The 26,884-nt window shown below is 41.8% G+C and overlaps 3 protein-coding genes across 5 annotated transcripts in view; 2 read left to right on the top strand and 1 right to left on the bottom strand.

Annotated features, from left to right (window-relative positions):
- The window catches only part of LOC121376744 (DENN domain-containing protein 3-like), a 73,842-nt gene extending 64,427 nt beyond the window's left edge, over window positions 1-9,415 (top strand). For all 3 annotated transcript variants that reach the window (XM_041504509.1, XM_041504510.1, XM_041504511.1), the window contains 4 exons: window positions 992-1,128; window positions 3,573-3,700; window positions 6,262-6,384; window positions 8,017-9,415. In XM_041504509.1, the coding sequence (XP_041360443.1) occupies window positions 992-1,128; window positions 3,573-3,700; window positions 6,262-6,384; window positions 8,017-8,253 (625 nt within the window). In that variant the 3' untranslated portion in view covers window positions 8,254-9,415. The remainder of the gene's footprint in view (window positions 1-991; window positions 1,129-3,572; window positions 3,701-6,261; window positions 6,385-8,016) is intronic.
- Window positions 9,416-14,692: 5,277 nt separating this feature from the next.
- Window positions 14,693-19,303, bottom strand: LOC121377098 (cAMP and cAMP-inhibited cGMP 3',5'-cyclic phosphodiesterase 10A-like). The gene is made up of 2 exons (XM_041504973.1): window positions 17,320-19,303; window positions 14,693-15,291 (listed from the first exon to the last, which is right to left on the bottom strand). Exons 1-2 carry the CDS (start codon window positions 18,987-18,989, stop codon window positions 14,715-14,717), a joined length of 2,247 nt encoding a protein of 748 aa, XP_041360907.1. The 5' UTR covers window positions 18,990-19,303; the 3' UTR covers window positions 14,693-14,714.
- A 440-nt stretch (window positions 19,304-19,743) lies between these two features.
- LOC121377097 (cAMP and cAMP-inhibited cGMP 3',5'-cyclic phosphodiesterase 10A-like) lies at window positions 19,744-23,000 on the top strand. Its single transcript, XM_041504972.1, has one exon. It carries the CDS (start codon window positions 19,806-19,808, stop codon window positions 22,119-22,121), a length of 2,316 nt encoding a protein of 771 aa, XP_041360906.1. The 5' UTR covers window positions 19,744-19,805; the 3' UTR covers window positions 22,122-23,000.
- The last annotated feature ends 3,884 nt before the right edge of the window (window positions 23,001-26,884 follow it).

Raw genomic sequence — 26,884 nt, 5'->3', positions numbered from 1 at the left:
CATACCACAGCCTTTGTTACACCAGTTGTGGAGCACTGGCTGGAACGAGAAATAACCCAATGGACCCACCAACTGTGATCGAAAAATTTCATGAGCTTAAGCACCAGACATCATAGACCTGGTACTCATAGACCTGGTAGACAAGCATATTTTGGTAGCAAAAAAGTCCTAGGCTACCATTAAGGTCGAGTCCTTGATTTATATCGATATCACCTCAGTCCAGGCTACACAACTTATTGAATCAGGATCAAAACATCCATAGTGGCATCTGTGGGAGTGGGTGAAACTCTGTGTAACTCTAGTGGTGTGCTCACTGTATTAGTGCCTTCCCTAGCTTGTTTTAGCATGGTGTGCAGCACATTCCTTGATAGTCTAGCACTATCTTGCCTTAATCAGCACCATACTGCCCTGAGATTAAACATACATACATACATACATACATACATACATATATATATATACACACACACACACACACACACACACACACACACACACACACACATACATACATATATATATAACAGTGCCTTGAAAATGGTGAAAATCCCCCCCAAAATGTTTAAGAAAGTAAGAAAGAAATGTTTTATTTAACGACGCACTCAACACATTTTATTTACGGTTATATGGTGTCAGACATATGGTTAAGGACCACACAGATTTTGAGAGGAAACCTGCTGTCGCCACTTCATGGGCTACTCTTTCCGATTAGCAGCAAGGGATCTTTTATTTGCACTTCCCACAGGCAGGATAGCACAAACCATGGCCTTTGTTGAACCAGTTATGGATCACTGGTCAGTGCAAGTGGTTTACACCTACCCACTGAGCCTTGCGGAGCACTCACTCAGGGTTTGGAGTCGGTATCTGGATTAAAAATCCCATGCCTCGACTGGGATCCGAACCCAGTACCTACCAGCCTGTTAACCGATGGCCTAACCACGACGCCACCGAGGCAAAATACTACTGTATGTTGTGTAAAAATGTTTTCCAGGTACGCATATTCCGCGAGTATCGACGCCGTGATTATTAAGTGGGAGATCCAGACCCTGAAGAGCGTCGAACAGATCCATCTAGAAAACGTCAAGTGTCTTCGATCGCTCAAACTGCGAGACGACAAACTGTGGTGTGGTAAGCTGTAGTTTTCATGCTTTACTAGGGGCAGGATTTAACGTAGTCGATAGAGCACTCACTTGAGGTTCTTAGGTCCTGGGATCAAAACCCCTTAGACCCATTTGTTTTTTTCCCATTCTTACCAGTGCCCCATAACTGGTACATGTATATCAAAGGGTGGGACAAGGAGACCATAAACTGGTGTGGTAAGCTGTAGTTTTCGTGCTTCATTGGGGACGGGCTTTAACTCAGTCGGTATAGCACTCACTTCAGGTTTTAAGGTCGTAGGATCAAAACCCCTCAGTGGACCTATGCACTGATGTTACTCTCTTTTTTTTGGACCGGCCTCAGTGGCGTCGTGGTAAGCCATCGGTCTACAGGCTGGTAGGTACTGGATTCGGATCCCAGTCGAGGCATGGGATTTTTAATCCAGATACCGACTCCAAACCCTGAGTGAGTGCTCCGCAAGGCTCAATGGGTAGGTGTAAACCACTTGCACCGACCAGTGATCCATAACTGGTTCAACAAAGGCCATGGTTTGTGCTATCCTGCCTGTGGGACATGCAAATAAAAGATCCCTTGCAGCTAATCGGAAGAGTAGCCCATGTAGTGGCGACAGCGGGTTTCCTCTCAAAATCTGTGTGGTCCTTAACCATATGTCTGATGCCATATAACCGTAAATAAAATGTGTTGAGTGCGTCGTTAAATAAAACATTTCTTTCTGATGTTACTTTTGTAATGACGGCAGCAGCATCAACTTTTGCATTAACATTTCGTATTAAGTTTCCCATTTAGATCTTTTTCTCACAAACATTCTTTGATCATAGGATCAAAACCTCTCAGTGGATTCACTGGGGGGTTTTCCCATTCTAACCAGTGCCCTGTAACTGGTATATCAAAGAGTGGGACACACTGCATTATACAACAAACTGTGGTGTGGTAAGCTGTAGATGTAACACATTTAGTAGAGTGCTCATCTCAGATGTTTGGTCATAGGATCAAAACCCTTTTTTCCCACTCTAACCAGTGCCCCCACAACTGGTATATCAAAGGGTGGGACAAGGAGACAACAAACTGTGGTGTGGTAAGCTGTAGATGTAACACATTTAGTAGAGTGCTCATCTCAGATGTTTGGTCATAGGATCAAAACCCTTTGGACCCATTGTTTTTTCCCATTCTAACCAGTGCCCCCCACAACTGGTATATAAAAGGGTGGGACAAGGAGACAACAAACTGTGGTGTGGTAAGCTGTAGTTTTTATGCTTCACTGGGGCAGGATTTAACTACGTCAGTAGAGCACTCACTACAGGTTATTAGGTCGTAGGATCAAAACCCCTCGTTGGACCTGTGCACTGGTGTTACTTTTCCAATGGTGGCAGCAGCAGCATCAACTTTTGCATTAAGTTTCGCATTTCGATCCCAGTTGAGGCATGGGATTTTTAATCCAGATACCGACTCCAAACCCTGAGTGAGTGCTCCGCAAGGCTCAATGGGTAGGTGTAAACCACTTGCACCGACCAGGGATCCATAACTGGTTCAACAAAGGCCATGGTTTGTGCTATCCTGCCTGTGGGAAGCGCAAATAAAAGATCCCTTGCTGCTAATCGGAAGAATAGCACATGTAGTGGCGACAGCGGGTTTCCTTTCAAAATCTGTGTGGTCCTTAACCATATGTCTGATGCCATAGAACCGTAAATAAAATGTGTTGAGTGCGTCGTTAAATAAAAAAAAATCTTTCTTTCCATCCCACAGACAGGATAGTACATACCACGGCCTTTGTTACACCAGTCGTGGTACACTGGCTGGAACGAGAAATAGCCCCATGGGGCCACTAATGGGGATCGATCCTAAACCGACCGCACATCGAGCGAGCGCTTTACCACTGGTTTACATGTATGACCCACCCCTCATACTATGGAATTTACTACAAGTTATTTATTTCCGAGCCGACTGTTCTCTAAATTGCTCACCATTTTTTTTTTTTTTTTTTGATTTTTCAAAACATTTTTACTATTCTTTTTACATCAAACAAAGTGAACTATTACCCATACATCAAACCAAAATAAATTGGTACATTTCAAAGGTTAAAACACCAAGTGGGACGTATTGGTGACGTTTCAAATTGGCACACAACAACCTTATCGGAATGCCAACCAAATGAGTTTAGTGATGTAAATTAAGATTGATTATGGGTAATAAATAGGATATTAAACTCGCTACCATTTCGAATACTGTTTATGTCCCTTGTCAAATAATTTTCCTTGTCATTCGCTAAAGATTGTGACAACTAAAAATTATTTCACTCGGGACATAAACATGATACAAAATGGAAGCTTGTTTAATATCCTATTATTATTTACTAAAACCATGTTACGTAGGAGGATGGGACGGACTATAGCAAAAAATAGCAGTCACATGTAGAATGAATATTTTGAATTACATTTTGTTTTTGTTTTTTTAAGGGACCTGGCAAGACATTGTTGTCATTGATTTCCATGGTAACCAGAAACAGTTATTTCCATTCAAGTATGAGCCAAGAGAGCAAAGCAAAATATCACAAATGAGCTGTTTTGAAATAACTGACAATGAGGTACAAAAGTTTTTAATTTTTAGTTTTTAATTTTTTATTTTTAAAAATGAGGGATTTATCTAGGCCTTCTGTGGGTCTGAACATACCGGTAGGCCCCTTCTCAAAAAAAGTGGCACTGAATTTTTTTTAATTCCCAATTTCTATACCAAAAATTCCCAAAATCTATATTTATTTTAAAAGTTTGTTTTATTTAACGACGCCACTAAAGCACGTTGATTTTTTATCTTATCATCGGCTATTGGACGTCAAACATATATGGTCATTCTGACACATAGGCTACTCTTTTATGACAAGCAGCAAGGGATCTTTTATTTGGGCTTCCCACAGGTAGGATAGCACAAACCATGGCCTTTGTTGAACCAGTTATGGATCACTGGTGGGTGCAAGTGGTTTACCCATTGAGCCTTGCGGAGCACTCACTCAGGGTTTGGAGTCGGTATCTAGATTAAAAATCCCATGCCTCGACTGGGACTCCGAACCCAGTACCTACCAGCCTGTAGACCGATGGCCTAAACATGACGCCACCAAAGCCGGTATATATTTATTTATTTATGTTTTAATAAATTAATTTAACAGTGGTGTTCTGCATCATTCAGTGGCCTAAAAAAAATATCCTGATTATGAATAAATTGCTATAATTTTGCCAATCTCAGCAGACTTGGAACCCTGGCGAAACATCCTGGATAAATCCCCAAAAATAAACTCAGTGCTGTCAGGTGTCATGCATTCGGCATGAGACTCATGCATTTGAATGTTGTGTCACGCTCTCATGCCAGTACATGATTTTCTCACGCATTTTAAACATTATAGCAATTTTTTTTTATACATATATATTTTTTGTTGTTCATTCAATCTCAACGACTGACAAACAAGCCTGTGACTGTTGGCCGGCTCGGTTAAGCATCGTAAGGCATTAAAATCATATAATAGGTGTCCACATTGTTTATTGGTCAGAATCTCAAACCTTGACCAATTGTCAGCACGCTTATTTCCCGTGACGGTTTATTCGGATTTACGATGTCGAACTCCGACCAGACAAAATCTCACTCCTTGCCAAAGTTCCAACTTGAGAGCTCTGTCAACTTAATATGGAATAATGAACAGTGGTAATATACACCTACTGCAACACACTTCATTTGTTTTTTTAAGTATTTTATACACATACACATACATGTAATCTATATGAAAGGAAGACCATGAAATATCAAAATCATGTATATGTCTGTTTTTACTGGATATTTGTCAAAATGTTTATAATATTGACGCATTCACTGGAAATACTGCAACATGATTAATTTAAAAAGTAAGTCTTTTATAGGCTTTCATTTAACCTGTATAAAAGGAGTAATATTGAACGTAAGTAAATATATGTTTTTACTTAATATTTGTCAAAATGTTTATAATATTGACTCACATTTAGTTTTAAAAGAAAGTGGGGTTTTCCCCCGTCCCAACCAGTTAATCACGACTGGTATATCAAGGCCAGGTATGTTCTGTTATGTCTGAGAAAGTGCATATAAAATATGGAAGACGGTAGCTTGTTTCTTCTAGGATCATTTACTCTGACATCCAATAGCTGATGATTAATAAATCAGTGGCAGATCCAGAAAATCCATTTAGGGGGGCCCCAGTGTCATGAGGTGGATGTCAAGGGAACTTTGGGGGAGGTTTGGAGGGGGATCGTAAAAATATGAAAATTAATATATAATAAAATTATAACTATCGCAAAATTTAGTGGGGGTGCGGGCTCCTGGGCCCCCCCCCCCCCCCCCCCCCCCCGATCTGCCTCTGTAAATGAATGTGCTCTAGTGGTGTCGTTAAACAAAACAAACATTAACTTTTCTACCATGACAGTCCATGTCAATAAAAATCCACATAATTGTTGAACAAGAGAAACAAATGATAACAAACTTTTGACTGAAACAGGAGGTGACAAGCTGGATTGTGGAGTGGGTAAATGAGGGAAAGATGAAATGTAACTCGATCAGTCGGTAGAAAATGTTTGTTTTGTTTAATGACGCCACTAGAGCATTATTTTTGGAAGGGTGGGAATTCTCCTCAGATCAGCTGTTTTCCTCTCATGGAACATTGCGTTTCCTCACATTTTAATCGTCCTTTCCTCCAAAATGTGTCAGATGGCACAGATTTTAACCTAGGATTTCAAGAATTTCCAGGACCCCTCTAGATTTCCTCACCAATTCCCGCCCCTGATTTTGACATATGGTCTTAGAGAAAAAACCTGTTGTAGCGCATGCCTGTCATGGGCATAGGTGCCTGCCTCGACTGGCTCCTCAGTCCAGGACAGGAAAACAGTTATTTTTCATGTGTAGCAAGGGATCTTTTATATGCACTATCCCACAAACAGGATAGCACATACCAGAGCCTTCGTTATACCAGTCATGGTATACTAGTTGGAATGAGAAAGAGCCCAATAGGCCCACTGATGGGGATCGATCCTAAACCAACCGTCCATAAGGCGAACGCTTTACCACTGGGTTAAGTTTTGGCTCCGTCGTTGGAGAGCTCGCCTGAGACAAACATTCCTTTCCTTTGTGTTCTAGGTGTGGGCTGGGTGTCGTCGTGAAGGTCTATTGCTTGTGTGGGAGCGAAACACGGCTCAGCTCAAGTCCACGATACAGCTTGATTGCATGGGGATCAGCACCATGCTTCTGTCGGAGAAAAAGGTGGGACCTTTGGGGTGTTTACATTTTTCTTTATATAAAATCAAAATATTTAAGGTAACATTCAAGCCCTACAACTACCCATTGCCGAGGAGATTGCTGCAGAGTTTTTAATTCTTCGTAGCACTTTTTTGCTGTGGACTATATTCAATTTTTACCCTAAACGGCATGTTGTTTTTGTTGTTGTTTTTTTGTTTGTTTTTTTTTTTTTTTTTTTCTTTTTTATCCCAGTGCCCCCTTTCCTTTCTCTCCTTTGAATTCCATATCATTTCTTCCCAATCTGGCAACTCCTCCTATCTTTCAACTTCTTTTGTTGTCCACCTCCACATCCCAGTCCTTGTCTCTCCAACCGCGACAGGTGCTTGTCTCTTGTGGCTATCTGTGCCACACACCTGTTCCCCATCAGCTTTTAGCTGTGGGCTTAGTCTGACCACTTTGGGGAGTGTTTAGTAGTTACTTCTGGCATTGTTAACCACCTACTATGTGCACCCCTACTACCGGCATGTTTTTTGCCATGGACATTTTCTTAATTCCAAAGATTAAACATGTACCTCAATACTTTTTTATTACTGACTTTTAATTACGGTGACAATTATGTCTGAACTCGGCATAGTTGGAAGATACTCATAAGTCATAAAGATTAATTTTTAGTCTCTCACCAGACCAACTGGAGGGGACTATAGGTTTCATCATTGACCGTCTGTTTGTCTGTCTGTTTGTCTGTCTGTCTGTCTGTCTGACTGTCCATCTGTCCCACATATAGTTTTCTGGATTTTTTTATTTTTACAATTTTTCAATATATTGAGCTGAAATTTTGTATATAGTTTATCATGTTCTGTTACAGATCAAGTTTTAACTTTCATGGTAATTTACCCATTTTTCACAGTTATGGCCCTTGAATTTAGGAAAAACTAAAATTTGTTGGGCACTGTATGGAACATATATGTATGTATTGCTTTAGCAGTATTCTCAGAATGCTTGTTTTTCTACCTTAGGGTTGGTACTAAAAATCAGATATTATTTTTATTTTTGTGGCTCTGGGTTGATAAGAAAAATCAAATATTTTTTTTTATTTATTTTTAGCTCTGAGTAGGTACTAAAAATCAGTTTCTGTTTTCATTTCTCTAGCTCTGGGTTGGTATTAAAAATTGGATTTAATTTTTTTTGGATTTTTTATAGCTCTGGTTTGGTACTAATAATCAGATATTATTTTTATTTTTAAAGCTCTGGATTGGTACTAAAAATCAGATATTATTTTTATTTTTATAGCTCTGGGATGGTAGTAATAATCAAATATTGGTTTGTTTGTTTTTTCAGCTTCGGATTGGTACAAATAATCAGATTTTTTTTATTTGTCTAGCTCTGGGTTTGTACTAATAATCAGATATTGTTTTGTTGTTTTTTACTTTAGGGTTGGTACTAATAATCATATATTTTTATTTGTGTAGCTCTGGCTTGGTACTAATAATCAGATACTATTATTATTTCTCTAGCTCTGGGTTGATACTAAAATTAGATTCTGTTTTTATATCTCTATAGCTCTATGTTGGTATTAACAATCAGATATTGTTTTAATTTTTTTTATCTTCGGGTTGGTACTAATAATCAGATATTATTTTTTTAATCTTGTTTTAGCTCTGGATTGGCACTAAAGGAAATCAGGTCGGCCTCATCTACATTTACAACACGGACACGCATGAGCAGTTTAAACAGCTTCAGGCCCACGATGACTCGGTTCGCTCGCTCTGCTGTGCCGAACTCCGCTATGTCATGAGTGGTGCAGGCAGTAAGGATGGAAAGATCGCTGTGTGGACTCCAAAAACGTTAGAGGATTCGGACAAATTCAGCGAACCTTCCGCAGGAATAGTGTGATGTTGAAACGTCAAGGCTTCGGACTGCACCGAAGTCATGGTGATAAACGTCGTTTATTACCCACCCAGTGAACGTCTGAATGCGTCATATAAATTTTGTACTAATCTGGTGGTGTGTATTATTAGCAAAATTATGTCATTTAAGGAAGTGACTTCATCTTCTCTGGTGTACTATTAGCAAAATCACATCATTTAAGAAAGTGACGTCATCTTCTTTGGTCTAAGCTGTGTGCATCCGCATGTCCTGTTGAGTTATTGTCAGATTTAGCATTATTTGATGGTGGGTAATAAGTAAAATATCACTCATGTTTTTGCTAGATTAAATAAAAAAAAAAAAAACCTTGTGAACTTCCCAATGTATCATACCTCACATTTGTTCGATCAGATACTAACATGGGAAGTTCACTCATTTCGTAAATATTTTATCTAGCGAAAATGAGTGTAGTATTCTTTATGTAATATGCACAAAATCAAATCTTTCGCCACAGAGAGAGTGTGATACTAAATAGTTCAGGCTTTGGATGTCAGTAAAGTCATCGACATAAATGTTGTGCTCAAAATACATATACACAAAATAATCATGCCCATAGTAAACAGGGGTGCAGAAATGGAACATATTTCACTAGGCCACCGGGCCATAACCAACTAAAATTTACTAACATACAATAATTAAGATAAGATAAGATAAGATAAGATAAGATAAGATAGATATTTTGACAACACATTATTAAGAACACCTGGTAAGTGATCAACATCACATAGCAAACAAGATCAAAAAGACAGACCACCCGTCAGACTGATAGTTGCATTCTTTAACTCGTCCGTCAGAATGTTTACTCGCATTTGGTGAGTGGGCGAGTACTTTCTGCACCCCTAGTAAGTACAAACAAGCTGACCTCAGATAGTGCCAATTTACACCTCGGAATCACAGAAATGTTAAGCATTAATTAGATTATGATAATGAGAAATGCATTTGTGAATAAATTGTTTTCAAGGTATTAATAATATCGATGTGCCAAAAAGACTTCACTGTGATTAATTTCTCGCTCCAGCCAGTGCTCCACGACTGGCGTAACAAAGGCCATGGTATGTACTATCCTGTCTGGGATGGTGCATGTAAAAGATCACTTGCTGCTTATCGAAAAGAGTAGCCCATGAAGTGGCGACAGCGGGTTTCCTCTCTCAATATCTGTGTGGTCCTTAACCATGTCCGACACCATATAACCATAAATAAAATGTGCTGAGTGCATTGTTAAAACATTTCCTTCCTTCACTGTGATCAGGACAAAAAGAAATATGTTGCACTCAAATAATTTTTTTTTTTTGGTTTAGCTACACCACTAGAGCACATTAATTTATTTATTTCTAATCATCTATTGGATGTAATCAAAATCTGTTGAGTGTGTCGTTAAAGGGACAGACCCTAGTTTTTAAACACTACAATGTATTTCTCACTATTAAAGCCATTTTTGATCATTTAAATTACTAGTGCTTACATTTTATTATTTAGAATATTCATTTTTTGTACACCAGAAGTGGTTCTGGTTATCCAGTTTTTTGTAATTCCCCAAAAAGCATTTTTCATAATTCTAAAAAGACACGTTCGTCAGAGAAGTAATGGTCATTGGACAAGTTCTTGTTATTTTAGATGGTATTTCCCTGTTTAAACATCACCGACTTTCTTTTGATTTGTTTTTAACATCACAGACTTAGCTTCTCTCTGTGATAGCCTTTGTCCAAATGTGTTTTGCAGGGTTGTACATTAAAAAAAAAACTTAGTCTCCATTTTCACGGGCTTGAACTAGGGTCTGTACCTTTAAATAAAACATTCCATCCTTCCTTCTCGTTTCTCGAAATGTTTGAGGATTTGGACAAAACCCGTGAACATTCTGTATGGATTCTGTGATAGTCGTACCTCATTGTTCTGATAATCATTTCTTTAAAGGGACTGTCCTGAGTTTGCTGCCATGGCAACCTGTTGATGACTAACAGTCTTTTAGATGACAACTAGAGCTGGGGGTTATACTGTGTGTATATATATATATATATATATATATATATATATATATATATATATATATACCATTTATTCTCCCATCCCTAGCCATGCAAGACAGCCGTATTCCATGATGTCAGCCCATGCGGAATAAATTGGTCTTGCATGACCATGTGACTTTTGTTGTTTGACTGATATTAACATTGGGTGACGCAATAACACAAGAAATGCTTTTTTATATTTCATAAAAACAAGGAAACCTGCTGTCGTAATGGAATTGTACCCTCATTTTCGGTTTATACTTTAAGTATAAACCATTTTTGGGTACGATCTTTTCAGTAGTTCAGATTATTTTATTGTAAAATAAAAAATGTAGGTTTTTCACATTTTCCCAAAATGCTTGCTTTTCATCTACTGGATGGGAGAAAAATAATCCTCCGTTATGTATCCATTTGGGATAGGGCTATTCCACCCTCGGATACATAATATGATGTCGGGGATTCGACAAGCCTTGTCCCTGACAACAAATTATGTACCCTCGGGTGGAATGGCCCTGTCCCACATGGGACACATATGAAGGATTCTTTTAGTATCGGTATCATGTCAATACCGATTTACAGTACTGAAGAAATACAGGAAATTTCAATACAGTGTAGCTCTGATATGACAAAAATTGTTTATTAAATGTATTTTCCTGTTAAGAATATCAGTGTCTGTATAAACGAGGTGTTTGTGGTCGTCCTAATGTTTATAATAACCCAAGTCAGATTTTACCTTCCAATAATTTCGTACATAGGAAAAATATATATTACTAAGTAAAATGAAAAATTACTATCACAAGTATTATGACCACAAACATATTGAATATATAGGGAATAAGTGGTTACTGTCCTAACATATCGGCTTTATCTTGCGAAGGTTAGAATGGCGAATACAGCGAGGCTCTACCAAGTTGCATTCGCCATTCAACCTGCCCATTGGGCTATTTCTCGTTCCAGCCAGTGTTCCACAACTGGTGCATATAAAAGATCCCTTGCTGCTCCCTCGAAAAGAGTAGCCCATGAAGTGGCAACAGCAGGTTTTCTCTCTCAATATCTGTGTGGTTCTTAACCATATGTCTTACACCATATAACCGTAAATAAAATGTGTTGAGTGCATCATTAAATAAAACATTTCTTTCCTTCCTTCAACTTTCCACCTGAGCAGGATAAAGCTGATATCTTAAGACAGTAACTAGTTATTTCTTTTATCCTGCAATCTTACAGGAATAGTCAGAAAATCATTATTTATTCCTTTTTTGTGTACGCAAATCGAGTATTGTCAACCTAGCAAGGCATTTGCTGTATGACGTCATACAATATACATGACATCATTCTTTGTAAGACACTAGCTACATTCTGTCACATTTATAAAGCGTTTCTAAACTCTAATTCATAAATAAATATACAAGTTTTGTATTGTTATCGCAAAACTAAAATTTATTTGTATTTACTGTACTAAAACAAATGATTTAATGAGTATGTTTATTAAAAAATCTAGTCTGAACTACTCAAGTCAAGTCTGACTTATGTCACGTGATCTATATGTTTTGGTCAGTGACCAAAAAATATAGAGATTTATCTAGTCATCATATTTTGCCAATGAACACAATGATTGCAGGATAAATACAGACACTGGTATATCAAATAAGAGGGGGCGGGATGTAGCCCAGTAGTAGAGCACTCGCTCGATGCGCTGTCAATCTGGGATCAATCCCCATCTGTGGGCCCATTGGGCTATTTCTTGTTCCGGTCAGTGCTCCACAACTGGTGTAACAAAGGCCGTGGTATGTACTACCATGTCTGTGGGATGGTGCATATAAAAGATCCGTTGCTGCCAATTGAAAAGAGTAGCCATGAAGTGGCGACAGCGGGTTTCCTCTCTCAATATCTGTGTGGTCCTTAACCATATGTCTGATGCCATATAACCATAAATAAAATGTGTTGAGTGCATCGTTAATAAAATATTTCCTTCCTTCCAAATAAGAAAACATATTTAACTTGTAATTTCAGTCGCCAAACATGATCTGTTATTTGGAAACATCTTACAAGGTTAACTTTATAATATAGTTATTAAGGTCGACGACAGTCACTTTTCGCACCCATGTTTTGGGTTCGTACACAATAAATGTAGCATATTTTACCATAATTTCACTTGAAATCCGTATTTCGTAAAGGTACAATTTTTTAATAAACTGGTCTACTAACCGTGACCCCTGTCAAATATCTATAACAAGCAGACAAAGCTGTTTACAGGTTGGGGTTGGGTTTTTTTTCATTATTCTGGACAAAATATTAATTTTAAGTTTTAAAAGATGAAAGAAATAAAAAGTACCTTTTGTCAAATATATCATATCAAAAAATTATTGTTGGACATGTTTAATTTATTTTGTACAAAGCCAAAACAAGGGTGCGAAAAGTGACTGTTGTCAACCTTAAGGAGACATTAAAATTTGAGGGGCCATTCATCTGTCTGTCTGTCCCACATAGGTTTTCTGGACTTTTTCACAGTGTGATATAATGAGATGAAATTTTGAGTAAAAATAAAAGAATAATTAAAATCCATATTTAGATTGCCCCTATACTTCGAGTTGTTGTGAGGGGGGGGGGGGGGGGGCCTCTTCTCCACCCCCACCCCCACTTTTGTCGACTAAGTCCTGTGGTTCCTGTTTATATAACATATCAAACGTGTGATTGTGTGTTACAATATTGTGATTATAATATTTTAAAATATGCTTTTATTATTCTTGTTATTAACCATTTTCTGTGTTGTTTTTTACTGTTGAGTTTGTGTGTATTTTTAATGCAATAAACCACACCTTATTAACACATACATGTAGTTTGGTTGAAAATACTAGTACCAGATGCAGATTCAGGGGCTTCAAGGGGAGTCTCAGCCACCACCCCTGTTCACGATCAAAATGCTTTTTTCACTTACCTTAAACTGCATTCAGTGATCCAACTATCTAAGTTACATATAGACCTTCTCTCCCCCCCCCCCCCACCCCCCTGCTGCCCTGCCGGTGGCCCCATTTGGCTATTTCTCTGTCCAGCCAGTGTTCCACAACTGGTGTAACAAAGGCCATGGTATGTACTATCCTGTCTGTTGGGATGGTGTATATAAAAGATCCATTGCTGCAAATTGAAAAGAGTAGCCCATGAAGTGGCGACAGCGGGTTTCTTCTCTCGATATATGTGTCGTCCTTAACCACATGCCATATAACCGTAAATAAAATGTGTTGAGTGTGTCATTAAATAAAACATTTCCTTCCTTACCCCTCCCCCCTGCAAAAATCCTGGATCCGCAACTGAATTAAAATACGGGCTACTAGAGTGGTCATCAGAGGATCTCGGAAACAAAGAAAATCTTCTTTTTCTTAATTTCTTTTTAGTTCTCTTCTGGTGGAGGTGAGGTTTCTGCCAGAGGGTAACATGGATAATGTGCCATACCCACTTGGCTATGTACTGCCCCGAACTGCCAAATAAGCCTAAATGAGTAAAATGAATGGTAATTCTGTTAATTTGATTTCAATCCTTTTAATGCCACGAGCGCTTTACCACTGGGCTACGTCCATAGACTGACTGTAGTATACATTAAATGTACCATAATTACCACACAAAAAATAGTCTGTTGACTTTCCTGTAGTGAATTGCCAAATTAATTTTTAAAAGTTTATTTTTGTTTAACGACACCACTAGAGCACATTCATTTATTAATCATCGGCTGTTGGATGTCAAACATGCGGTCATTTTGACACAGTCATAGAAAGGAAACCCACTACATTTTTTTTTATTAGTAGCAAGGGATCTTTTATATGCACCATCCTACAGACAGGATAGCACATACCATGGCCTTTGATATACCAGTCGTGGTGCACTGGGTGGAACGAGAAATGGCCCAATGGGCCCACCGACGACAATTGATCCCAAACCGACCACACATCAAATGAGCGCTTTACCGCTTGGCTATGTCCTGCCCCGAACTGCCAAATAAGTCTAAATGAGGAAAAATTAATGGTAATTCCGTTAATTCAATTTCAGTCATTTTAATGCCACAAGCGCTTTACCGCTGGGCTATGTTCTGCTCCGAATTGCCAAATAAGCGTAGTAGGTGGTTACAGGTGCCTCTTAACAATGCCAGAAGTAACTAGTAGACACTCCTCAAAGTGGTCAGACTAAGCCCACAGCTAAAAGCTGATGGGGGGGGGGAATGGCAGATGTGTGGCAGACATAGCCACAAGAAACGAGCACCTGTCGTGGTTTGAGAGACAAGGACTGGGATGTGGAGGTGGACATTGAAAGAAGTTGAAAGATAGAAGGAGTTGCCAGATCGGGAAGAAATGAGATGGAATTCAAAAGGAGAGAAACGAAAGGGGGCAGTGTGAAATGAATGGTAATTCCGTTAATTCGATTTCAATCATTTTAATTCTACAACCAGATAGACTTGCTCGGCTTCTCCGCTTCCTCGTTGAGTTTCTGCCACAGTGCCAGACTCGCCAGCGTCCCTTCCAGCAACGGCTTCACCCCGACGATCACCCTATCTAACGTGGTGTACAGAGGATTGCATATGAACTTGATAAAATCGATTTCCTGTTTCGGGATCTGGTTCTTGTTGTTCCTGTCTAGCATGCAGACCGGCTGCATGCCCTTCTGCTTCTCCTCGTCGCCCTGCTTGTAAAACTCTGTGTAAATGGCCTCTATGATCACCTCCTGCGAGTCCAGTGGCTTGGCGATCGCACAGAGGTCAGCCCCCGTCATCATGATCGCCTTGCACAGCTTCCTGCATTCCTTGTTCTGGATGTCGAACGCGTCGTTGTCGAGAATCTCCAGCAGGGCGCTCTGGTTAATGAAGTAGTTGGCGAGATCCGTTGCGATGATCGCGTCGTACATCTCCTGCATCATCGTCTTGTAGTCGTTTTTCGACAGGAACGAGAAGATGTTGTGTCCCTTCAGTTGCAAGATGGTTGTTGCCATCTTGTAGTGGTGTTCCTCCATCACGGACGACCTGTAGTAGAAAATTTAAAGTATTGGTAATGGCCACCTTCATCTTGCAACTGAAGGGATATTGGCCACCTTCATCTTGCAACTGAAGGGATATTGACCGCCTTCATCTTGCAACTGAAGAAATACTGGCCGCCTTCATCTTGCAACTGAGGGGATATTGGCCACCTTCATCTTGCAACTGAAGGGATATTGACCGCCTTCATCTTGCAACTGAAGAAATACTGGCCGCCTTCATCTTGCAACAGAGGGGATATTGGCCGCCTTCATCTTGCAACTGAAGAGAGGATATATTTTCCACCTTCAGTTGCAAGATGAGGGCGGCCATCTTGTAATGGTATTCATTTATCACTGACGATCTATGGTAGAAAAGTTAAATTTGTTTTGTTTTTATTGACACCAAAAAAGTAATGGTCACTTTCATTTTGAAACTGAATGGATATTAGCCACCTTCATCTTGCAACTGAAGGGATATTGGCCACCTTCATATTGCAACTGAAGGGATATTAGCCACATTGATCTTGCATCTGAAGGGATATTAGCCACGTTCATCTTGCAACTGAAGGGATATTGGCCACCTTCATATTGCAACTGAAGGGATATTAGCCATGTTCATCTTGCAACTGAAGGGATAGCATATATTTTCCACCTTCAGTTGGAAGGTGAGGGTGGCCATCTTGTAATGGTGTTCCTCCATCACTGAAAACTGGTAGAAAAGTTTAAAGTTTGTTTTGTTTTAACGACACCAAAAGGTACTGGTAATGGCCACCCTCAAGGGATAAGCTATATTTGCCACCTTCAGTAGCAAGATGAGGGCGGCCATCTTGGAATGGTGTTCCTCCATCACTGATGACATGTGTAATGGAAATGATGCAGTGGTTTGAATTTATAATACTGTATTGCTAGTCTTACTATATAATTGGGCTTTCCATCATATAATTTTTTTTAGAAGTACAAAATATAACGCTAAAGTTTGTGTTTTAACGACACCACTAGAGCACATTGATTTATTAATCATCGGCTATTTGATGTCAAACATTTAGTAACTTTGACATAGTTTCAGAGAGAAAACCCAGTATATGTTTTTATTTTAGAAGCAAACTTAAAGTTTGTTTTGTTTAGCTAGACAAAACTCGCTATATTTTTCTATTAGTAGAAAGGTATCTTTTACAGTACACTAACTGTATACTGCCACCTGTACAGTGTACGCAAGGAAGCTAACTGTATCCTGCCACCTGTACAGTGTACACAAGGGAGCTAACTGTATACTACCATATGTACAGTGTACGCAAGGGAGCTAACTGTATACTGCCACCTGTACAGGGTACACAAGGGAGCTAACTGTATACTACCATATGTACAGGGTACAAAAGAGAGCTAACTGTATACTGCCACCTGTACAGGATACATAAGGGAGCTAACTGTATAGTCACCTGTACGGGGTACACAAGGGAGCTAACTGTATACTGCCACCTGTACAGGATACACAAGGGAGCTAACTGTATACTGTCACCTGTACGGGGTACACAAAGGGATCTGACTGTATACTGCTACCTGTACAGGATACACAAGGGAGCTAACTGTATACTGCCACCTGTAGAGGATACACAAGGGAGCTAACTGTATACTGTCACCTGGACAGGGTACACAAAGGGATCTAACTGTATACTGCTACCTGTACAGGGTACACAAGGGAGCTAACTGTATATTGCCACTTATACAGGGTACACAAGGGAGCTAACTGCATACTGCTACTTGTACAGGGTACACAAGGGAGCTAACTATATACTGTTGCCTGTGCAGTGTACACAAGGGAGCTAACTGTATACTGCCACTTGTACAGTGTACATAGGGAGCTAACTGCATACTGCTACTTGTACATGGTACACAAGGGAGCTAACTATAGTGCTACCTGTACAGGGTACACAAGGGAGTTAACTGTATACTGCTACCTGTACAGGGTACACAAGGGGGCTAACTATATACTGCTACCTGTAAAGGGTACACAAGGGAGCTAACTGTATACTGCTACCTGTACAGCACGGCCAGTGGGCGGTTGAACTCCTTGAAGTACGTGTTGTTGTATCCTCGATGATCGAGATCGTGGCAGACGCCTGCGATCACTAGAGCCATCAATTCGTGGGTGCTGAACGTGTGGCGGTTCTTCTTCGACATACAGTACAGCGACTGCGCCACGTGCATGGCGTGGAACCAGTTGTGGTAGGCCACGGGCCGGTACACCTTCTTCACCGTGAGCACAAACCTGCACAGTGTACCCAACTCGAACACGTGCTTCCCGAACAGATCCTGCAGCATGTAGACGAACAGCTGCGGCAGCTTGTCGGCGAAAGCGTAAGCGTTGAAGTCGAAGATATGGACTTCTTCCGGTACCTCTTTCAGGGGAATAGTTGCCTGGAGCGTTTTGGCCTCGTCTTCGGGAGAGGCGATATGATACTGCATGAGTTCTCGGGTAACTTCCACCTGTGCGTCCGACTGGTTGATTTGGTCGTACAACTTGGAACAGTGCAGCGCCAGGGCACAGTACACTGCGTACGTCTTGAAAGCGTTCTCGTCGGCATTTGTGAAGTGGTCGCTAGAAAGACTGTTGACCATCTGAAGGACACCCACCACTCGAGACTTGTTAATGATCGGCATACACAGAATACTTTTAGTGCGATAGCCCGTTTGTTTGTCCACTTCCGGATTGAATCGCTCGTCCGTGTAGGCATCCGCGATGTTCACGGGTTCGCCAGTTTGGTACACGTGACCGGCGATCCCTTTGTGAAAGGGAAAGCGAATGTGCTGCTTTTTAGTGAACACGGACCTCTCGTTTTCCATGGATCCATCGTCAAAGTAGTGAGCATACAACTGCTTGCGCTCTTCGTCTGCCAGAAACATCGCGCACCTGTCGGCGTTCACCTGCGTCTTTGTGAACTGCAGGATGTTCTCCACGAGGCTGTCGATGCTGATCTTGTCGTCGAAAAGTTTCTTCGAGGATTCCAAGAGAAATTTGTTCAATTTCACCTGAAGTTGAAGCAGTTGTGTAGTCGTCGCTTGGTGCAGCGCGATAATCAGCCAACCGAAGTAGGAATTGCACAGGTGCATATCATCTTCTCCAAATGGATCCTTTGTCCCATCCCTACACAGTTCTATCACCCCAAGAAACTCGCCCGACGGAAGGTGCAGAGCCGCCGCCATCACGCTGCGCACGTCTCTTTCCGGGTGGCCAACGCCGTTCGCGTACTTCGTTTCCTGGGGCAAGTTCCTTACCAACAGTGTTGTGCGGCGTAGAGCCGCTTCAGCGCTCACGGTCGTTCCTTCTTGCACGCAAAAGCGTGGCACTGTGGATTCGTCTTCCACGTACTCCATTAGCTCGAGATCCTTGCTATCTGCGGTCGGCACGTAGAAAGAGACCCAATCCGCTAGTTGCGACTTTGCGAAGATTTTCACTTCATTGTAGACGAGATGGTGCAAATTTACATCGCTGCATTCTTTCGTGCAGATATCAATTTGTTTTGACACAGGCGATTGGGTTCGCTTTTCGTGCAAGTGGGACCGCGGGACGTGTATTAATCCCGGGCTAGGCTGGCGGTTTTGAACCAGGTTGTACAGAAACGTGGGATGAGCCTCGAGATACGCCTTGACGTGTACCGCACTTAACGCTGAGTCCTCTTCGTGGTGATCGCTTTCTGCATTTCCCATTCTGAGTTCTTGAAAACTTGCTTGTTGTGGTCTGTGGGAGGTGGGGAATTTTGGGGTGTTGTTTGTTTGGGGGTTTGTTTAGTTTTTTTGGTTATTTTTCAAACACTATTTTTTGTTTTCACCTTGATGGTGATCGGTTACTACTGTGACGTCATTTCTTTGTGGTGTCACATGATATCGAAGTGAGTGTAATAATGTGACCAACCAATGGCGTCCCAGACTTTAATAGGTCCTTAAAATACTGGAGCCGAGTCTGGATCTGGCGAGTATGGTATCAGTTGAAAACGAAATGGTCCGTCGTCTTTCTTACTCCCTCCCCATCTCTCTCTCTCTCTCTCTCTCTCTCTCTCTCTCTCTCTCTCTCTCTCTCTCTCTCTCTCTCTCTCTCTCTCTCTCTCTGTATGTCTGTCTCTCCCCCCATTCTAGTAGCGGATCAAGGGGGGGGGGGGAGGGTCCAGGAGTTCGGACCCCCTTTTTTCAAAAACCACCATAACCTTTAAGGAGAAACGTGACTATATTAATTGTTCTGTGTAAAAGAATATTTGGACACACACACACACACACACACACCCTTTCAGAAATCCTGCATCGGCGCCTGCATCGGCGCCTGCATCTCTCTGTCTCAAACATTTAGTCAACGAGTAATTGATAGTACCGACGTGACGGTCTTCGAACGCCCCGAACAGAAAATACCATTTCCTGGGCCACATTATATACAGTAACCATATCAATGACGTCACAAAGAACGTGACGTCACAAACAAATGACGTCGTTTGCAAGATAGTTAAGTATAGGGTAATTTACTAGGTTGACGGCATGTCAGGGTCTAGAGACAACTTACACAAAATGGTTTGCTGCTGGGGTAAGCGCAAGTCGTCGCGGGACCCCTCAAGAAAAAATGATGTTAACCCAAGAACTGTTAAGGACTACCTCAACCATCACCCGGGTGTTTTGATTGATGTTATGCGCAATTTAGTTTCATCGAAACCATATAGGAGGTCGTCGATGGGCAGTCCCAATAATAGTGACATTAAGCTGCTAGGCCTGAACGATCCGACTCGCATAAAGTCTATTGAATTACATAGCAAGTTCTTCCTGAAACAGACCGACCAGCAGAGTATTCCTAACCATATATTCAATTCAGCGCGTATCCTGGCAGCCTCGCTACACGCCGACTGGTTTGCGCTGTATTTGCCGTGCACCAGTAACTCGGAGCTCGAAGAATACGTCGAAGGCGGGGACACACGGCCGTACGGTCCGATAGCAATTAAGACGACAGTTAGCGCGGAGGCCGCTGTGCACCGCTCGATCATACACGTAAAGGATTTGCCCAGGGAGTTGAGGACGTACCCTAAAGGTGTCGGTCGTCCGGAGAGAGACGTGCACCGCGTCCTTTCCATCCCCTTGTGTCTCCCGTCTGGAGACTTTCTGGGCGTGGTGGAGTTCTGCAGGAGCGGCGAGACTAAGCCCTTCAATGAGCATGAGCTGCAGTTGAGCGACACGTTCTTTGACTGGATGGTCACCTCCATGTACCAGGCTAAGATCATCAAGCTGCTCGATCACCAGACGAAGCTGAACAACTTCCTTCTGGACAACTCGAAGAAAGTCCTCGACGACAAGATGGGCTTCGAAGATCTTGTCGAGACCATCCTCAGGTCCATCAAGGAGCTGGTGGACGCGGACCGCTGTACGATGTTTCTCGTTGACGAGGAGAACAGACAGCTGTACGCGCACTACTTCGACGAGGGCTTCACGGAGAACGGCAAGTGCTTGTTCTCCAAGAAGCAGAACATCCGCTTCTCGTGCGACAAGGGTATCGCCGGCTACGTTTACAGAACGGGCGAGACGGTGAACGTCATGAACGCCTACAGCGACGGCCGCTTCAACCCCGAGGTGGACAAGGAGACCGGCTACCACACGACAAGCATCCTCTGCATGCCGGTCGAGTGTAAGTCGCGCGTGGTCGGGGTCCTGCAACTGATCAACAGCCTCAGCAACGACCACTTCACGCCTTCGGACGGAGACGCCTTCGACACGTACGCAGTCTACTGCGCACTGGCTCTTCATTGTTCCAGGTTGACAGATCTGCTGAAGATATCCGAAGCCCGATGCAAGGTTTGCATGGAAGTCCTTCGCTTCCATATGGTTTCGTCGGAAGAAGAAGCCATGACACTCGTAAAAAGTGTACCCGTTAAAAAGCTCCCCGATTCCTTTAGCCAGTTTTCCTTCGTCGCATACGAACACGAGAATGTCCTTCCGCAGCTGTTCATCTATATGGTGCACGATCTGTTCGGTAAGCATAAGCTTCATCTGAAAACATTGTGCAGATTTGTTTTGACCGTAAAGAAAAATTACCGTTCAGTACCTTTTCATAACTGGTTGCACGCTATCCACACGGTGCATACGTTGTACTGTATACTAAAGGGAAATAAAAAAACGTTTAACACGGTGGAGATGATGGCATTGGTTATTGCTGGATTGTGTCACGATATTCAGCACGAAGGCTTCAACAACGAATACTATGAGGAATTCCACCATCCACTGGCCAAACTCTACAGCAGTTCCATCATCCAGAACAGCCATTACAAACACACGGTCACTATTCTGGAAATGGATGACCATGATATCTGTTCGTTCCTTTCCAAAAACGACTACAAGCTACTGCTGAAGGAGATCTGTCAAAACACCATCGCTACAGACGTGTCCAATTTCTACGCCAACCACAGAGTCATGTCGAAAATGCTGAAGAGCAAAAGCTTTGACATTCGCAAGGATGACTGCAGAAAGTGTTTCAAGGGACTCGTGATGCTAGGGGCCGATTTGAGTAGTGTGACCAAGGACTGGGATGTGCACTACGCGACTGTTGATAATATATACGAAGAGTTCTACAAGCAGGGGGATGAGGAGAGGAGACACGGATTGCAGGTGACAGCCATGATGGATCGGCACTTCCGGCACGAGATGCCAAAACAGCAAGTTCACTTCTTAAAATGCATATGCATGCCTTTGTACACAACGTTGCAACAAGTATTTTCAAATACCGACCCGTTGTTGAATAAAGTCATGAAAAATTTACAAGAATGGAAGCAACTTGCCAGCAAAAGTAAACAGCCGAAAGAGAAAAAACGCTGAATATTGTATTTCTTTATTTTGGCGTTCAAAATATTTATATTATTAGTATCGAAATATGTTGTACTTGGGATTTTAATAGTAGGAGAGTATTCCGCTATGTGTGTGTGTGATTCGTCTCCCACCCCCCACCTTCTCCCCCAGGTGCGGATCCTAGGGGAGTGTTCCGGGGGCGCGCTACCTAGCACCCCGCATCCCGAATTTCAAAGTGATTCGAAAACCTGTTTAGCTCATAAATTCAATGAATTTATTTGTTTTAATGGGGTGTGTGATTGGTGGTAACTAAAGGTTTTCTTGGATAGATCATCTGGGGACGGGTGGAATACTGCCAAGTATATAATGTTAGTGTACTTGTGAATACAGTGTTTGCTCTTTTTTAATGTCATACGTCTTTGTTAAATGTCGGATTCACCCAACCACCCACCTACCCCTCCCCGGAACAATTTTACATAATATGAATCTGGCGTTATTGTCGACCTTAAAACGATTAACCTCAGACAGGTCTACTTAACAATTAATGTCTTGGTTTTTAAATAATTATTTAACGTTTTTCTTTTTAAAAACTTCAACAATTATATAACGCAAACAATGGCAGAGTGTATTTAAAAGTAGCGGGGGGTGGGGTGGGGTGGTACAGTCAGGTCAGTGGAAAGGGTAGGGGAAGGGCATGCTTCCCCAAGAAAAACTTTAATTACAGCTGTTAAAATACGGCGTTTCCAGCCTTCTGAGCTCAGTAACGGAGGGGAGAGGGGCAATGGGGAGCCATGACCCCCCACCCCTTCCTTATCATGTTACACGGACCCTGTTTTTATACCTCTCCCCATGTAACGATAAGACCACTCGTCCCTCTAAAATTTACGTAACACTAAGATAAAATTTTACAAAATGTTTTGTTGGGGTTTTTTGTTGGTTTTTTGGGGGAGGGGGGTTGGGGGTAATAAATACTAGATACAAAATACTCTGCTACATAACAATGATTTTCCTTTGTTAATAAAAACAGGGTTGCCGGGGCGTCGCACATGGTAAACAGTGGCGGATCCAGAAAATCCAATTGGGGGGGGGGGGGGGGGGGGTAATGACATGAGGCGGAATACCAAGGGAACTTTGGGGGAGGTTTGGAGGGGGATCGTGAAAAAAAATGAAATTAATATAATAATAATAAAATTATAACTTTCGCAAAATTTAGGGGGGCGGGCCCCCGCCCCCTCCCCTAGATCCGCCTCTGGTAAAGCACTCGCCTGATGCGTGATCGGTATTTAATCGATCCTCAAATGTTTGACATCCAATAGTCAATAGTGTCATTGAACAAAACAAACTGTCTATACTGGTGTGTCGTTCCACTATAAAGCGATGCGTAATTGCTGAACGGATCATACTCCGTTTAATTAATTTCGTGCTAATCCCCAGGACCCCGTTTTGCCTAACAATCTTAGCACTAAGATCACCTCAATCAATCAATCAATCAATCAATCAACCATTTGTCTCGTGCTTACGTCCACTGAAGGTTCAGGCACGACTGCACATTATTTGAGATGCCCCGGTGGATGCGTCCAAGACGGGGATCACCTTTTTAAAGTGAACAACTAGCTTATTAACTTAAGGTGATCTTAGCGCTAAGATCGCTTCGTAAAACGGGGCCCAGGAATTTACGAACTTTTAAATTGTTGACAAGGGCGGACCGACAGAATCCTGGGTGGGTCCATGATTATTCCGTGTGAGTACCCTCTGACTAGCACTGCAAAAAAAAGTATTTCTGTATCACAATTATTTATAATATGCTGAACATCAAAATAAACGCAAAGGCACGTGTACAGGGGAGGGTTTGGGGTCGACCCAGGACCCACCACCCCACCCTACTGAAAGAGATTTTTTTTTAATATACACCCATAGAAATTTCACTCCCCCACAGTCTAGAACCCCATCTCGTACAATTTTCTACACGCGCCTGGCAGGATTGTGGTTATAACTTGTACTTAGACTACGTTTACTTGGTTACAAACCCTCACTTAAGTATAATAATTTTGAAACTGTGTATCAATCTGTAGTTCTCCTTAATTTCAATATGTGTTAAACACTTCTATATATAATAATAATAATAAAAATATATTAATAAAAGAATTTAATCTGAAAAGTGTATTCGCGTTTCTTTTGGTGTTTAGTATAGATATATCTTGCAATTACCTCGAGTAGACCAAGACCAAATTGTTTAAAGTGCACATTAAGAGCAAGCTGTTGTAGCGCACGCCTGTCCTGGGAATAAGTGTCGGCCTCGGCCGGCTCCTCCGTCCAAGACAGGAAAGGTGTGGGGTGGGTAGGATGGGGGCCGCCTGCACTGTCCGGTACAAAGGAGCACCAGGGCCCCGTTCCACGAAGCGATCTTATAAGGTAGCTATGCACTTAAGGTGATCTTAGGGCTAAGATCGCTTTGTGGAACGGGACCCAGCAGTCCGGCCGTAGCCGGTAACAGGCGGAAGTCCTCGAGTAAGGGGAAAGGGAAATTGTTTAACGTGCACATTCAGAGCAAGCTGTTGTAGCGCACGCCTCTCCTGGGCACAAGTACCGGCCTCAGCCGGTTCTTCCGTCCAGGACAGGAAAGAGTTGGGGTGGGTAAAGGAGGGACCGCCTGCACTGGCAGGTGCAAGGGAGATCCAGCAGTCCAACCGTAGCCGGTAACAGGCGGAAGGTGGTAAAGTGCTATGTAATTTGGAAAGTCCCGTAGGATTAAGCCAAAGGGAAATGGGCGCGCATTTTGAAGAAGGAAGTTTGGCGCAATTTTGATGGTCGTTCTAAAGAATAAAAGGTACGTATAGGTTTGGATTTTAGAACCTCGAGTAAACTCTAGACCCCCCTTTACAACACATCAATAAGGGGGAGGGCTAGAAGTGACTCGAGCTATCTTCCAACGCGCACAACACGAAGTATCATAAGTAGTATTGCGTGTAACGCCATCGGTAACCTGGCACAAGCATGCATCTTGTTAAAGTTCAAGTTAAATTTTGTTTTGTTTAACAAGACCTCTAGAGCACATTGATTTATTAATCATCGGCTATTGGATGTCAAACATTTGGTAATTTTGACATAATTAGTCTTAGAGAGGAAACCCGCTACACTTTTCCATTAGTAGCAAGGGATCTTTTATATGCATCATTCCACAGACTGGATAGCACATACCACAGCCTTTGATGATGTACCAGTCGTGGTGCACTGGTTGGAGCGAGAAATAGCCCAATGGGGCCACCGACGGGGATCAATCCCCGACCGACCGCGCATCAAGCGAGCGCTTTACCACTGGGGTACGAGCGAAAGCTAGTTTGAAACGTTTTTAAATGACGAGTTGTAAGATAACGGACACGTATTTAACGGACACGAATGTAGTATTCTATTTCGGGTCATTCAAATATTGAACAACGCTCGAGGAGGTAGGTGGGTCCAAACGTTATGAACAGCAACGCAACGCACTGTTTTTTTTGTATTCAACTGATTCTTTTTTCACGAACCTAGTTTAGGTGTAAGACGTGCAAATCTTTCTTTGCAGTATGCTACTAAGATTAAATATTTGCCGAATATATGAAGTTGTTTGATGCGAAGCCGAATGCCATTCGAACATTTTGTCTTCGCATTAAGCATTTTTTGTCAGTTTCCAACATTGATTTAACGGAGATTTTAACTCCTTCATATTTTGTAATGTCACCTTGGTGTATCAAACCATCCAAAATTGGGTAAGACCTTGTGCATCTGAAGAAACATCGCACAGATGCAGTTATGTATAAGCAACATTTTATGGAAATCCAATACAGGAAACTTGATTACATTCCTGTTTACACAGACGGATCATGGGATGGGAATTCTGTGACTTCTGCTATTGGGTTTTTTTCCCCCATCAAACAATAATTTCCATGAGATTGCCTGATTCGGCATCCATATTTACTGCAGAAACATGGACAATCATTAAGGCCTTGGAAGAAATTAAGGATTCATATGGTCTCACTACACAGATGTCATCTGCCATTGAAACCCATGTTAAATTGCCCAACTTCAAATGAAGATTGCCAATAGAACGGGTTCTCGTTGGCACTGACAACATACGCCATTGCGATCATACATTATATAAGCATTTATTTTCATTCCAAAATTGAGAACATTTCTGTCTCAGTTGTTTGCTATATGACTGCATCGGGCTGTAGTACCGGTCCGAACAGGTGGTTCATTAACCGATTCACCCCGGCTGTCTCTTGCGCTATACATCCATCATCCCAAAAGGTCAATGCACAATATTACAAAATTGCATGGGCAAAATACAGTCAGAAGGATTACCATTAAACATACATATTGTTTTAATTCTTCACCATTTCCTAGACGTGAATATGTGAACCATAACTTGTGTCACAATTAGGAACTATAGTGGACCGTCATCAATGAATCTCACCCGAACATGATCTGTGTAGTGAGACCTATATGCATCCAAATATATTATTTTTACAGACTCACTTTCGTGTCTCCAGGCATTACAATACATGAAGCTGGATCATCTCTTGGCTGGGATGTTGATACGAAAGTGTGTCTTTGTATTCATTGCCAATAAAGATGTTATATTTTGTTGGGTACCGAGCCACGTTGGCATTTAGGGCAATGAAAAAGGCAGATTCTACTGTCAAATCTGCTTTGAATCTGCCCCATGCCAGTGTTGGTGTTCCCTACAGTGGTTTTAAATATCACATTAACCAATATACTCTTTCAACTTTGCAAGATGATTGGAATGGCGCGGT

The sequence above is a fragment of the Gigantopelta aegis genome, chromosome 7 (assembly GCF_016097555.1).
Source record: "Gigantopelta aegis isolate Gae_Host chromosome 7, Gae_host_genome, whole genome shotgun sequence".
Classification (NCBI taxonomy): Eukaryota; Metazoa; Mollusca; class Gastropoda; order Neomphalida; family Peltospiridae; genus Gigantopelta; species Gigantopelta aegis.
The sequence above is the reverse complement of the archived record's forward strand: the minus strand, read 5'-3'. Positions and strand labels throughout refer to the sequence as shown.

What these genes read in the sequence shown, in the direction of transcription:
- LOC121377097 (XM_041504972.1), top strand. Translation starts at nt 19,806, where the DNA reads ATGTCAGGGTCTAGAGACAACTTACACAAAATGGTTTGCTGCTGGGGT.
- LOC121377098 (XM_041504973.1), bottom strand. Translation starts at nt 18,989, where the DNA reads ATGGGAAATGCAGAAAGCGATCACCACGAAGAGGACTCAGCGTTAAGT. An exon ending in CCACTGGCCGTGCTGTACAG is followed by an intron (nt 15,292 to 17,319) that starts GTAGCAGTATAC and finishes TTTCTACTACAG; the next exon opens with GTCGTCCGTGATGGAGGAAC.